At 46.5% G+C, this 15442-nt stretch overlaps 1 protein-coding gene across 2 annotated transcripts in view; it reads right to left on the reverse strand.

Annotated features, from left to right (window-relative positions):
* Nucleotides 1-15442, reverse strand: part of LOC124307444 (protein TANC2) — a 67665-nt gene that overhangs the window by 24213 nt on the left and 28010 nt on the right. Inside the window, exon 1 of one of the 2 annotated variants that reach the window (XM_046769085.1) lies at nucleotides 9555-10176. The exons of the other annotated variant lie outside the window; for it this stretch is intronic. Coding sequence (XP_046625041.1) covers nucleotides 9555-9621 — 67 coding nt within the window. The 5' untranslated portion in view covers nucleotides 9622-10176. Of the gene's footprint in view, nucleotides 1-9554; nucleotides 10177-15442 lie in introns of those variants that run through there. 2 annotated transcript variants of the gene reach the window in all.

Here is a 15442-nt window from a genome sequence, read left to right on the forward strand (position 1 = left end):
GCCGACAGCGTTTGACCCGAATCTCAATCTCAAACCGCCCGAATTACCGATCCAGCCCGGTCGTTTAACCATTGATTAAAAATTAATTCCTCAGTCATACGCCGCGTTATTTATGGGAGATACGCGAATGCGAAGTTAATATCTCCGCGGCGGCGTTACGCGCGTTGACCCGTTTTCGCCGCCTTTTCGCCTTTTCGCTTTTCGCTTTTCGCATTTCGCACGCGTCTCGGAGCTCCGGCTTCGGGTCACGGCTGCACAACACCGGCGTCGAGCCCATTAAGACGAGAAGATCTTAATTGATGCTCTAACGTAATTAATCGGCTCGATTAAAGACTCGACCCAGCTAGCTCGAGTTTGCGCAATCCGTTTGCCCCGATCCTCCGGGCACCTGTTACTCAGCACAAACTCAGTCACCGATGCAACGATAGTCAGATCCTATTCGAGGATAGCGATGAATTTATTAACCCGAGGCTCGTCGTCGCCTTTCCAATGTGTCGCCTCGTGGGTGGTTGTTGAATTAAGTTTCAACGAAGCGAATCACGACGCGAAATAATTAACTCTTGAATAAAAGGTGGAAATTCTTCTCCGAGAAACGCAAAAATATTAACTCTCTTCTCGCTTCGTGCAATCGTCGATTTACTCGTAAAAAATCGACGACGATTAGCACTCGATGCCGCACTTTTGCAACCTACGGCATCGTGAGTGTAACACAAGGTATAAATAAGTCTACACAAAAACTAACGATGAGAAGTGAAAGTTTCGCGAGCTGGTGAGAATTGACCCATTGTTAAAGGCGCCGCCGCTTGTACGGAACGTGTATAGTTATTGTTGCCGCTGAATGATCTTACGATACAAGTGTATCGGCGATCACCTATAAACCTAGTCCTGATCGTTAGTCAATACGATCGGAAACCGGGTCTCTCGCTCCACATTTCATAATCCGACGTTGACTTTTCACCCTGGGCGATTTTCATATTTATATAAATCGAAAAAATCAGACTACGAAACATGAACCTCCGGCTGTTTTTCTCCTCTCTCTTTCTCTTTCTCTCTCTCTCTCTCTCTCTCTCTCTCTCTCCTCGTCCAGCGGAAGGATTAGAAGTCGTAAACCGAGTCCTGCACGGGGCGGCGGTCGGTGTTCCAGGAAAAGTGTTAAAAGTCTGACGCAGTTTCGGGGCGCATTTGAGCCTGGGGTATAAATTAGACCGAGTTTTGGGGCTGATACGCGTCCTCGTCTACCTACCTCGCGGGTTATCTGGACGTTATCAAACTCCCCAGTGCCCGTAGAAATACAACAAGCGTAAACTTTTATCTCGGACAAAGAACCGGATGGGCCCCTCGCCCAGCTCCGCCCGAAATCCCGTCGACTAGATGAGTTTCTAGCCGGCGCAATGGGAACTTTTCGGGCCCTCGGACCCGAAAGCCAAGCCACTACGTGTATCCGCGGTAGCCTGTTTACAAAGCGGCCGAAGAGATAGCATTGTATCGAGATTCGAACACGTACGCATACGTGTCTCTACGTATCATGAGACTGCAGGCACGCACTGCACCGTTGGATGGATGCATCCGCGTACCTGATATTTCATTAAAAAGCTGGGCGTGTTGCGAGAATCCGATCTGAACTCGTCGTGTTTTCAGCCTTGACACGCAAGAAATATCAAATACCGACGTTCGTGGTGATAACGTCGAAGCAAGAGATCGTCGTACAGAATTAATCGTACTAAATTGATGAGGCAAAAACTCGCGTAGATTTTCCCTTTTCTTTTTGTCACTGGCGACGAGTAACGCGCGGTTATAATTTTACAGATATTGAAAAACGGAATACAATGTAGGAGGTTCAATTGAACGGAGTTGGAGACATAAATTGAAAATATACATCTTGTTGCGCGAGAGCGGAGTGGCCAGTCAGCCTCGGCCTTTTCAATTACCGAGTGGCGCCCGTCGTATATACGATTTGTAGTGGTCGTCTTCTTCTTGTTCTCTTGTCTTGTCTTCTTCGATTCTTTTTTCGTTTCTTTTCTTTTTTTTCTTTTTCTTTTTTTCTAAATGTTTTTGTGTCGTACAGCGGTCGCAGCCGGTGCATTTCCTCTCCTTGTACAACATAATGATATCTCTCCCTGTTTTTTGTTCCTCGTTATGTGCTGGTAAAGGATAGAATGAAAGGGGTACGTGTGCCTTGCCCGCTCCGGAGAACCAGGACAGTGCCTTTAAACCCGCTGCAGGATATATCCGGAAGAATAAAACGGTCACGATTTCCAATTTCGATATTAGAATTACAGATTAAGAGACATACAATGCGAAGCGTGGAAGAAAAGACTGTAGAATAATGTAGAATGAAATGAAAAGCCGTGTAATACGCGGTGTTGCGTACATTTCATTTCTCCATCTTACACTTTTACCTATATCGGCCACTTCACCGGCGTCAAGGGTCAAGGCGATAAATACAACCCTGCACGGGCAAGACATTCGACCACGAAGGGGGGTCAATCAATTATTCATCGCGAAAGTGTGTGTGTGTGCGCGTATATATATATGTACATATATACGTATATCGGTGTACGTACGGTGCGGTATATCGAGTCACGCCGCGCCAACGGATATCGAGGGACTTAGATCCCGTTTTACAGGGGGAATACTCGCTATATTACCTCGATATGGCGTCGGAAGGGTTGCCGAAGCAGGGATAGACGCACCACGATCAGACTCGGGCGCACTCACACCATAGAGATACAAGTCACGCGGATGCAGAGATCGTGGGCGAGAGAAAAGCAACCTGCTTGCATCCTCCGACTCCGGCGCTGCACCTGCGCCGCTAACTGCAGTCAGGACTCGCCTTAGACTTCGCTCCTATTGCCTCATGGATTATACACGCTGGCATAGATCTTCTTCCTATTCGGTTACCTAATACCGTTAAATTATACATATACCAATTCCTATTCATCGTCGTACGGGCAGCGATGCTCGCAGTCATTTTCATCGACAGGCTGCAACTCGATCCAAGACTTGGCGATATCGCGCGGACAAAAAAATGTCGTAAACTTGTTCATTTTCATGGTGATTATAAGAACTTGACCTCCTCTCGGAACACCAAGAAGCAAGAATTTAAAAAACTCCGTACGAAACGTTCGACATTCTTTGTACGTCTTAAATTATTCAAAGAGATGGATTTTTCTTTTTTCTTTTAATATACTGTACCGTAGAACGGTTTTTTAAAGTGTTGCATTAAACCACGAAACTTTGTTTAAGAAAATTCATCCGCAAGTTCGAAAGTCGGAGTAATGATATTCAGGATATATTATCATATTATGATCAGATGAGCCGTTAATAGGAGGACAGATATGACACATGTACGTCGTTTAGAATTTAGTAACAGTCGAATGCGATTGCGACGTGTGTATATTAGCTACACGTAAATACGCGAGGGCAACTTATGGGAAGAGAATAGATTTACGTGACCGTACAATAAGCCATAACACATTGCAGCGAGTGCATGACGGGATTTTATTAGGCATACTAGATATTACGTCACTTCCCTGAGCATGACGAGGGAATGCGACGAATACAATACAGCGCGCATAGTTATAACGGATTATTTACTTCCTCAAGGGTTTCGTTATTTCTTTACCTTTTTCAACGCGCACACCTTGGATGCATGCGACGCGTACCTTATCGTAGGTACGTGAGTGTTACAGGTAAGCGAACGATTGTAAGAACCAGCGTAACGCCCGGCATAACGTGTGGGTAGATTTACGTGATCGATGATAGCTCAAGATCTTCGACAGCCTCGGCGGCCGCAGCACCGTTTAAAATAAAACTGATCAATTATTCATGGATGACGAAAAGTCCCGACAACCTTCCGCGTTGCACTTCCAATATTATACACGAGGGTCACTCAAGCGTTGGTCACCGCGTTACGGACGCCATTGGGTCACCGCAGGGCGATAGAGCCGAGACCTAAAATCCGACGAGCCAAGGACGCCGGCCTTGTCGAACACGGGACGAAGACTCGGGTCTCGTATTTCACGGTCTAGCGTCGAAGGGAAAATAAAAAGGGGTGATAGTGTCAAATTCACAAATTTCTGGAACGGAAAATATACGCTTTTCTATTCTTTTCCCGTGCCCCCCGATCAGCCGTGGGGGTGACAGTTGGCTCCAGACCGGGTAAACAGGGGTATATATACGGGTTGAAGAAATATACACAGAGCAGAAAAGGGACCGAAAAATCCCCGGGCAAGTCGCGGCGTCGCGCCTGGCGGCAAACACCAGATCGTATCAGTCCAACCGTCCTCGTCGTGTGTCTTACGCGACTCTTGTTCCCTCAAAAAATTCAAGCTACCCAGGCAGCGAAGCTCTCGAAATTCTTGTACGCACTTCCACGCGTGATTTCACGCCGAGCGGAACAAGAGCGTGGAAAAAGGGAATGAAATTCGGCGGAGAAAAAAGATTATTCACAATGCTCTCAGGCCGAAGGATGCGTCCTACACTCGGTGCACACACACACACACACACGTGTAGGAAAATAAAGGAGCAATATGGCGCGTGTCTTAGAGGCATAAAAATACAACGTAGCTACAGCTGTACAGGTATAATGTTTCGCGACAATCCACCCGTGGCGTTTGATTAGCCGTTATGCTAATTACTACAAGATGTATATCAGCTTCACCGCGCATGACTCGCGGTATGTACCTGCCTGTCTGAATACGAATGTAGCCACTCGCTTAGCAAGATTCGGACTCGAGGTGTCGAAGATTTTCGTCTCTTTCAACGCAAATTATCCGTCATTGGGTTAATTCATCGACGATCGAGAATAACGGTACGATGAATTTTGATTTGAAAATTTGAGCGCATTTTCTCTCGCCGTCTAAAAAAGAGATAAAAAGAAAAAAGTGCAGGCTGCATATCGAGCTACGAAATAGGCGCGACTCTCTCACGGTTCACCTCGGTTCTTCCTAACCAACAAAGAACAAACAAAACCAAAAGATATTTAGTTAAATTGCCTTCTGTGGTCCTTATTATTACACAGCCCGAGTTCCCGGCTCTCTGTGGTCATTGTTGCAACAGCGGTCGGTAGTAAGAAAAAATTCTAATAGGCAGGTAGGTGCCTAAAACTCTGTGCCTCGTACACCCAGCCAACCAACACAGCCAACCACCTCGAGCGAAAGCCTCGGCGCACACAAAACGGGGTGTGTACGAACGTGCGTACCGAAAGGCACGTCTGCGTTGCGTTGATGAAACGCGTAACGTACTTCGTACTGTTTCCATTTCGATAACGACCCAAAGCTGATGCGGTGGATGATCATTGCGGATCCTCTCCCCGGTACACCGGCATAATTTTCGACGGCTCGAGTGCTCCACAAGAGGTTTTACTTCCGTGACGAAACGCAGAGCCCGTCGTGTCGGATTCTCTACCCCGAGTCTCGGCCTGTCGCGTAATTTCCACCACGGACGTATCGGGTTGCCGAAATTTGAACCCCCGCGTCCCGATATCCACCCATCCGAATGCCTTCGCCCTCTACCCTTATCCGAACCCGCGAGCTGCCCCGAACATCGAGCTTCCAGATTGCACCTGCCTTCCAAATACCGAACGGTGACGGGGTTTCGAGTGAAAATAACCCGAATCCGCAGGCACGATGTTCCTCGAATTTATATTCCGTCAGAGCTGTCGAAGCCGGCGTTCAATTGCGCCGTGGATCGATTCGTTGCGATGCTTCTCACCTCGGACGTGCCAAGAAAAATGGGTATGTAGCGCCCTGAAGAGCTCGCCGTGGCGACGAAATTCCCAGATCCACCCGGAGGCCGGACTTGAATATAAATGCGCGGTGGTTTATTCGAAATTCTGAAATCCGAAGAACCCGCGCTAGCAGCCTGTAAGCGGCCGATGATAACGACAATAGCATTCCGGTGCCAAAAATGCGGTAGTGTTTGGAGAATGGAACAGCAGGTGGCGATCAGCCCTGGTGCGGAAACACGTGGTCGCCATTTGCGACGGTCGTTTGAACCTGGTCGGATGGCACTTTGTGAGAAATCCGGCTTGGGTCGAGGAGGTCGAGGCGACTTTAAAAGACCCTAACCGAATGTGTCAATATGCCTAGGAATATTTTGCATCGGTAATCAAGGTGCGTAGGCTGCAGGTAGTTTTTGACATTAAGAACGGAAAAGGGCTTCTCGTGCTGAGGGTACGAACGGAGCCACTTTCCCTTCTCGGACGGAGGAGTTCGGTGGAATTAGAGCAGCATTTTGTACAACGATTCAATTCTTCCGTCGTAGTTGTTGTTAATTCACCTTGGACTTTGAATTTTTAGCCCCGCATTAGATGAATTTATGATTTCATAGCTGAGTGAGTCTCTTATTCTAGACTCGCCGATGACGAAGCACTCATTCATTTTGTTGAAACTGAATCCGCGACCGGCTCACATTCATAAAACCGAATGAATATGACTATGCAGCTGGTCGTCTCTTATTAGAAACGACGGGAATAGCCTCTCAAGTGTATAATTAAGACCTCGCTCGGTATCTCACTTATGCGCTACGTAGGAACTTGGAATATTTAATATTTATACGCCGCACGTGAAACCTGCGTTCTGCAGCTTCTATACGTAATCCTCGCAAGAATAAGTACCTTGAAAAATTCTCTTGCTCACGCTCGTTAAACTCAAGGTCTCGGCATTCCAATTAATATGGCGCGTTGCAGACGCTCTAACAAAAGGACTTTCTTAGATCAGCAGCGTCTTCCTTATCAATTACTCTGTAATGACAAACGATTCGTCTTCATCGAGTTCCCTCCTCCTACCAATCGCATAGTAATTTCGCCATATAGTCGTGCGGATGACAGCCGATAGCGTATAATGGACAAATGATGAGCGATTGACTTTGGAAGAGACACGTTAACGAAGAATGTCAAAATTCCTTTCATTGTAGAAAAAGCTACAAACGCCGGGCTATTCTTTTTTATCGTTAATTGAATCCATCTAAGTACGAAGTGCGTTTCCGGCATGTTCGATAAGTGATTCACCGTTTCCGAAGCTGACTGGAATGTTCGAGTCTGGAATTCTCGGATCGTGCCTCTCTTGGTATTGTTCAACGAACACGTGGATACGTGAAAATTTCCATCACCAGATCCTGCACGTCTCTATCGCATGATAATAAGTGAAATAGAATAGCATCGATACAGTTTGTTAACCATCTATTTTTTCCCATCCAAGAACAAGAGAGACAACACTGGAAGGAGACGCGCTCATTGTCAGGGTGAGTGGTGGATATAAGAGAGATTCATATCTGGAGCATTGAGTCTCGGTTACATGCACAGAGCATTCGACGCATCGACGATTGCGAAACTTCTGAAACGAGTAAGTGTCCGAGGATCAGGGCTTGGCGTAGCGTCACTTTAAGGCTGCGCTGTCAAAGGCGTGGATGTGGATTATCCTCAAGATCGTCTCTCATCCCGACAATGACGGCACGGCGCCTGCCGCAAGCCTCGACGCCGTTCTTATTGCGTCAGATTGTATAATCTGTCGCACATTGTACGAACGGCAGACGGACTTTGTACGATTCAAGCTGCTGTCGGGAGCCTGAACAACGAGCCAACTCGACTCGTCGCAAATCCTCGCAAATCCTCGCTCATCTCGTTCCTCTTCCGCATTCGCGAAGACGGCAAAACCAGAGCGAAGAAATTCGGTGGCAATCGGCGATCTGTAACGCAACTCAGTTTCTTTCCCTCAAGGGTTACCGACCATCCTGAGCGATTACAAACCCGCGGTCAACAAGGTGCGACACGTGTGTGTGTGTGCCTGTGTGCAAGTTTCACGGAGTTGTTGAAATGCGCGTGTAACTCGGTTTATAAGGCGAGTCCGCGTAGACCAATTTAGGGACGCGTTGCCTCTCCTCTTCTCTTGACCGGTCCTGCCTTATCGAGTACGTCGGATCCTTTCCGAGGATCCTCCTGGAGAGACGTATCCAACCTTCGTCCGATGGTCAAACGGACGTGCTCGACAACTCGGCGACCATTGATTTTCGTTCTTTCTTCGCTTTTAACTTCTTTGGCAAAATTTGACTCTTTTAACCACACGATAAATCGAGAATTCGACAGAAATAGAATCGACAGTACAATTCGTTCTTTATGTAGTAACGAAGTTCTCCGAGAAACGTCCGGTGCTTATTTTTCAATCCTACAGCACTGAGTGAGTACGTACGAATTCTATAAACTTCGTTGACGAGGCGCCTCTGTTTAATTTCTATCACGCATAGACTCATAAGTGTGTGTCGAAGTGTAATATGCGGGTAAACCTTGAAAAGTATATTACACTTCTGCGTATAATAATACATACGTAGATAAGGAGTTTCAGCAAGTCGCGACCAAGATAGGAACCTGTGGCGAGAATGTGATTCACGAACGTGCGAAGGATATTCCATATCGATCAACGACCAGACAATATAATAATTTCAAATGACTCTTTTTTTATCGAGGCGCCGCAGCCGCCGTCGAGCGACCGACGGGCCTCTCTATGTACAACAGCGATACCGTATTATCTTATCTTTTGTCCGCGTAGATTAGGTACACGTACAGTTTCGCAAAAATCAATTAGATATCAATCCTCGTGCACGGAGCCGACACTCTATGATTGTTATTCGTTTTAAAAACAAAATTATCAGGTAAGCGAGTGTAACGCGTGATTCAAAGAAATCGCCGTTGGTTCTGTTTTTTTCTTTTTTTTTCCTTCAATGGAAACGTGATCACGATGAGATAAAACAAAGTGAAATTCTAGTCGAAATGCGATCAAGTCCCTTGTTCATTGGAGCGACAAATTTTGTTCACACGTTTCTTTTCATCCATTTTTGCTTTGTCAAGATGAACGTATTAATGATTATTGTATTGTTTTTTACGGTAAGAGAAATGCAGGATTTTGCCAATGTACTGGACATTTTTTTCAAAATAATAACCTTTCGACCGATATGCAACTTCAAATTGTGGCCGATAGATTTCAGAATGTTTTCAGTCCGTGTCGAATTGAATTTTCGATTTCTCGCTGGTTCGAAAAAAATCCAATTCATCAGCTAAGCACCCAGTGAAGTGTAGGTTACAACACACTGAACTAACTTCGAGGTGGCTGATCTATGTCTAAGTTCGCAGACTGCACATCCGGTGCGTGCAGACATAAGTTTGAAAACGAGTCTAAACACGAAATAAATTACCAAAAGAAAACGAGGTCCTTGAGCAAAGTCGACTCATTTCCTTTCTCCCTCTCCCCGAAGTCGGAAACGGTTCAAACTTCAAAGATTAAAACCGTCTTTCCTCGGATTTTCTTTCCGTCTGAAAATAATTTCATCATGCGGCGCCGAGTCGTCGAAGAAATATAATTGGGCACGAACCGACGTGGATGGTTGATTTGCGGTTCTTCAATTCGCCTTATTATTTCCCCTTTTTGCATTCGGAGCCGCATGAGCTCGGCCATAAAAGGGAGACGAGCGTACCTAATCAGCGGACTACTGCAGCGAAATGTGCAAGGTGGTGCAATGCCCGTGGGATAGACACACGTAATGCGCTAGATCATACGTACCGAGTACGGAAAGACTCAAACCCGAGCCGGGACGAGCCGTCCTGCAGTTTCTATCCGGAGGCGCCATTCCGGTCGTCGGTTTAATCCAAGGAAAATTGATCACAAGGAGTGTCGGTGGTGGTTGTGGCGGTTGTGTCTAATCACGGATACACCTCGCATAATAACAGTCGACTCGTGATGCGAAGTGCGATATCAAGGTTCACGGAGAGTAATCAAGAAATTTTCACCGCACGCACAATTTCCACCGTACAATTCGTACCACGATTCAATACCGTGCCTAAACGCACCAATGTTTAGCAATTCCGAAACCACTCTGCTCAATCATTCTCCGGTACTCGTTGAACAAACTTGATCTACAAAAGTTTGGAAGAGTCACATTATACAGGGTCACGTTCGCCGTGCTCTGATAAGACGGACTTTGGACCGGTTCGAAATTGCGAATTATCCTTTCTCTTTTCGAAAGAGTTCTACATCTTCGTTCGGGCACTTCACGATGTTTGTACGCGACACTTTACTCGGACTTAGACGATCACTCGCGTAATCTTCAACTCTCTGGCACGACGCGACGCTTGCCACGATCCGGGCTCTACTGGACGGGACTTCTGGCCCCGGTTGAGACGGCGGCTGACGCCGGTCCCAAGACGCCTGGCTGTTCACCGTCGGCACTAGTAGTGGTGAATGTGTGCCAGAGTGTGCGTGTTCAAGTGGGGATCGAGCAGGTCTCTCCTTCTCTTTCTCTCTGGGTATGCACACGGTGCCCATCGCTCGACCGATGATGCATGTGTAGAGACGAGCGTGTAACGCATATGCGTTTTGGTTGTGTGAATTTTGCGCCCACACCGAACTGAGTACGTGTGTGTGCTTGCGCGCATGTGGGTATGATGTTTGGACGGAGAACAGAAGCACCAGCTCTTATCAAACTCAACTCGATCGGAATTGGCCGCTGTTGGTGGTGTTGCTCCATGTGGCTGCGTTGGTTCACCGCACATGAGCGTGTAATAAGATTGTTCGGAGCACGCTCTGCAGTGGTTTTCGTACACGAAAGGGCGAGATGAAAATAAAACTCACGGGATTAAAACTCGAGTGCGGATGTCGTAATAACTTCAGGGTTCTGGGGCTTTGCAGATTAGCCCTGTTCGCATGAAATAACGAAGTTTATATTTTAAACCGCCTGCCACGCACTGACATGCGACAAAGTTGGGTATTAAGACCGTTTGAGAATAATTTGGTTTCTGGGTGTTCGCCTCTCGCACCACTGAACACGGTCTTTGACTTTCGACGCAAAAATATTGCCGAAATAAATTAATGATAAGATATTTTTCAAGTTTTATTCGTAATTGCCGATTCTGATTACTAATTCTTGATCCCCTTGATCTGTGAAAGGAAGCCGCTATCTGAGAAACAGAAAACCTTTTAACTCGGTCAATTTTTCCTAGAAGAAATATCGATAATATCGGTATATTTCTAATTACTAATCAATACGAGGACTAATTTCTATCAGCACCGACATATTTCTGGATCAATCGGTAAGCCAGACTTTGATCCTATAATTTATCTAAAAGCGTGCGAGATTAAGCTTGGAAAAAACCTACGCGACCTCATTCGAAAACTCCTTTGACCAGCGGAATAAACTCGGTTCACGTCAATAACATCGAAACAATCAGAGATCGTGACGGTGACGCGGTTAATAAAGGGCAAAAGATCTTTATCCTCGACTGAAGAATCTAAGAATGTCTATACAAGACGTTTATTTATATCTCAGAAACCTTTCAACTCGGTTGCTCTCGTGCTCTAAATTCAAATATATTAGGATTCGACGTTCGGTGAGGTAAAAACGACTCTTTGGTTTTTCCATATTTCCCGACACCAGACGGTGTCTCGAGCTTTGGTAGGCAGCTCGAGTATTAAGACGTGCCCGAGGGGGCTCTTCACCGAGGTCGAGAGACCGATCGTGTGTGCAGCGGAAGATTAGCATAAAAGATCGATTCGTCGTCGATTCAATAAAGTACAAGGGAGCGATAAATTGGTCGGATTACTCGAGGAGCGATGGAGGGTAGGTACAACGATTTTGCTTGTTTGCTCTCGGAGCGGACACGCGTGAATCAAATATTCAGGTTTCACCTGGCGTGGAGAAGCCAACCGAGCCTGCGAGATACGAAGTTGCGCTCGCAGCGTTCACCGTGAAGCAATGTCCGAAATCCGTTCGATACGGAACAAACGACGTGTTCCGTACGATTCAATCAACCTCCGAACAGTCGGCAACGGATACCGAATTTTGACCCACGGTCACGTGGGTGAGTCATACTTCGAACATCAGGTGGGCAAGGTTTGTATCCCGCGGACTCATCGTTCCAGACTCCGGCTTCGCAGCCTGACCCTCCTTCCACCACCGCCAACTACCCCGGGCCTCTGGACCCCGGCTATTAATAACGCGGTTCTTTGAGTTTGAGCCGAGAGTCAGACCCGAGCCCCAAAAACGTCGGGACTCGGGGTCAAACCGCTTTTAAACTCCTGCGGGATCCGAACTACCTCCTCGACAGTGGCGGAGGAAATTGGAGCCCGGAGAGGATCTCCGAAAGAATAGCGTGTGACTCTGGCTCCGCGAGGAACTTTGAACTCATTTCCCACTTTATTCACGCGACAGTCTTTCGTTCCATGAATTATTTCTGCTCTATTTCCTGTTACTGTTCTTACCGCAAGCATTGAGGTCTATGTTGTCGAATTTCCATCCCGCCGAGTGAAATCCAAGCTTCTAATTGCGTTAAACGTAGCATACGTAGCCATACACATGACACTGATCGGAGTGGAAAAACATTGCGAAATGATTCGTTCCTCCGAGAGCGACGTAAACGAGCCTCACTGTCACGGTCTCTGATTAGTTCGAGGCCCGTGACGAAGGCTGAGGTCATTGGATCGTTGTAATGTTGCAAAGTTTCTATCCATTTATTTCCAAGAGTGTAACGCGAGCGCAAAAAGTGATTGATCCGCATGAGCTGGCCGTCGAGAAACTCTCACGATACGTTTAACGAACATTCCTGCAATCTCTGGGCTACCGTGTGTATTCATAATCGAACGGTCTACCATAAACACAACAGCGTGAAGTTGGTACACTTTAAAAGATGACCTAACGATTCGGGTACGTTTTAATTTCGCCTATTGTGCAGACACCGAATAGCGCATTGCTACTATTGTTGGTATTATTAGCCGCGAGCAATCCTTCACGCTCGCTAATCAGCATATGTAGAGAGCTACGTGTATACGTGATACAGAAGTGAATATGTGCCGAGCGTTGATGAATGAAGCTTCCACTTTTGTTGCTCGGATAACTTTTGTCCTCTTTCTTTTTTTTCCGTATCAAGTTCGAAGCTTGTTTCAACGGCATCCGGATACTCTGGCGCCTTCGAGCAGATAAAACTCATCGACGATAACACCTAGACTCGCTCGCTTGCATTCGCGTTAATTTTGTATCAAGCAATACCATGTAATGCTATCTCGCGGAACAAATAAACACGAATGCACCTACACTCGGCGCACTTATTCGTGCATGAATGTACATGAGGTACATCTTCGTTTCTCCGTCCAACCCAACCCTGACTCCTGCATAACTTATGAAGACAACACAATGTGGTTCTTTCCGCGTCTTCGCACCTCTCCAGAATCGAGCTGACGATCCTTCAGAAACTACTGAACTAGACTGAGAAGGTTGCAGCGTGCCCAACAGCGTTGACATTGACATTCCTTCGCCGACACTCGACACTCGACACTGGAGGACACTTGACGGTGGAACGGCTGTTCCCGTCCCGGCTGACCCTTCGATCAGATTTATTTTCGTAGCGCATGGGCCAACTCCCAACACACTCGTCACCTCGATCCCGGATTCCTTATATCGCACATGACTCGAAGGAAGTGCACGATCAGGCCATTCGAGATGGAAAAAAAATATTATACGGTTCAGTCCAGGGTAGATATGATAGCAAATTGGTGTCGTTATTCGTAAACGCCAACTTGAAGTCGGTGTAAAGGTCTTCTGGCTTGCGCTGTTTCAGTTGTCTATTCTGTGACAATTTTGGCGGAAGTGAAATGATAAAATCTATTTTTGATATTGCTTCACGAATGATCGGTACATATTTTTGTCTGTTTATTCTCGGACTTCGCCCAGTACCAGCTTTCCGATTTTTCTTTGCGGAAGTCAGTATGAAGTAAAATATTAATAATACAAGAGTGAACAGAACCAGAAACGTAAAAGTTGATTCTTGACCTCGGTATAATGCACAGGGTTTGTTTCCTGAAAATGAAGGTCGAACGATACGATTTTCTATTTCACGCGTCCCTTTTTGCTGCTTGAACAGCGTAGTTTGAAAAAATCCAACTGAATCGTTATTAATTTGAGATGAAATGTCTTCAAGTGTAAGCAGTTCGGAGTTAACAAATTGTTTCGCATTATTCCGCCTCCATTTAGAAAAAACATCCCTGTTCAGAACGAGAAATACCTGTAGGACTACAAGTGCTTTGTCCTATTCGCGTAGAGCAGCACCAGCTCAAATAGCCTAGACCACCGCAGGAATCACTTCATCCTTTGTTCACCGGTGTTGTATTAACGCCCCAGCGTACATACCAACATACTTTTCACACTTTTACGACGGCCGACCGAGTCCAGAAGTCCCAACCCAACATCGACGTCCCGTGGCCAGTCCCTGAGTCCTTCAACCCCGAGATATGCAGTACGCGTATACCTATAACTTGGAGTGTAAGATCGGCCATTTGCTACTGACAAAGGAAATTCCCTCGGTAGCAGGAGGAAGGCAAGTAAAATGGATAATAATTCTTGGCAACAGCACGAGAGGAACTTTGGTAATATTTGTGACCGACGACCTAATCACCACAGACACTACTGAATGGTGTCCTAGTCCGAGTTGGCGCCGATTCGCTCATTCATTCGTACACTATGAATTTCTTCTTTTTTTTTCTTGCGATGTCCATTGACTGCGATTCGCGACCCACACCATTACCAAATACGGTGATGGAGGCCGCTGATCAGGCCCTGAGTTGTTGAGCGATATTGCGTTGGTCGTCCCGTGGGCCCCGATCGGTGGCTTGATTTGTAAAGCGGGTACACGAGCGCGTCGCAGATTGACGCGTCTATCTGCTCCTTAGACACCCACGATTCTCAAAGACCGGAGAAGAACAGAACGATCGAATGATCCGCTCGAGGGGTGGGCCTAGAAGGCGGAATGTCATCTCTGAGGTGGCATTCGATTGTGTCGGAGACTAAAGTCATTCTGTGGGCTGGAAACGCCGGTGCTTGACTATCCGTGTTTGGCGCGACGCCTCGTACAGCTTGCCAAATGGCTTACTCAGGCTCGATAGCAGAAGAAGAAGAAACGGATGCAACGTTAAAAAACACGTGTCGCAAAAGCGGATTTCCCCTTTTTACAAGACCGATCATACGTAGCGAAACCGACCGCGGGAATATATACGAGCGGATAACCTGCAGCCACGCTTTTATGTTTTGCCTTACCACGGATTCAGCTTTGCTTGATAAATCTTGGAGGAATCTACGCGCATCCCCGTGTCCGGACTGCGGCGTCTACCGATCTGCTTGGTAATGACCTCACGTAGTCCATACAACCGAACCGAAGAAAGGGACGAACGTTATACCGCAAGAATCCGACAGTTTTCTGCGATTTATATACGCCAGATCAGCAATAACTACGTGAAAATATGGGGGCGCTACTTGAGAGATAAATTTCGTTGTTACTTCTTTTTTATCGGCTTTGATTACGCCGGTACGAATACCGATCACCCTACTAAAATTTATGATCACTGTGTTAGGCAATTATTGTCCGGTTTTAGCCATTCTTCAAATTTTCAAAACTTTCACCCACGTC

The sequence above is a fragment of the Neodiprion virginianus genome, chromosome 6, assembly GCF_021901495.1.
Source record: "Neodiprion virginianus isolate iyNeoVirg1 chromosome 6, iyNeoVirg1.1, whole genome shotgun sequence".
NCBI classification, from domain to species: Eukaryota; Metazoa; Arthropoda; class Insecta; order Hymenoptera; family Diprionidae; genus Neodiprion; species Neodiprion virginianus.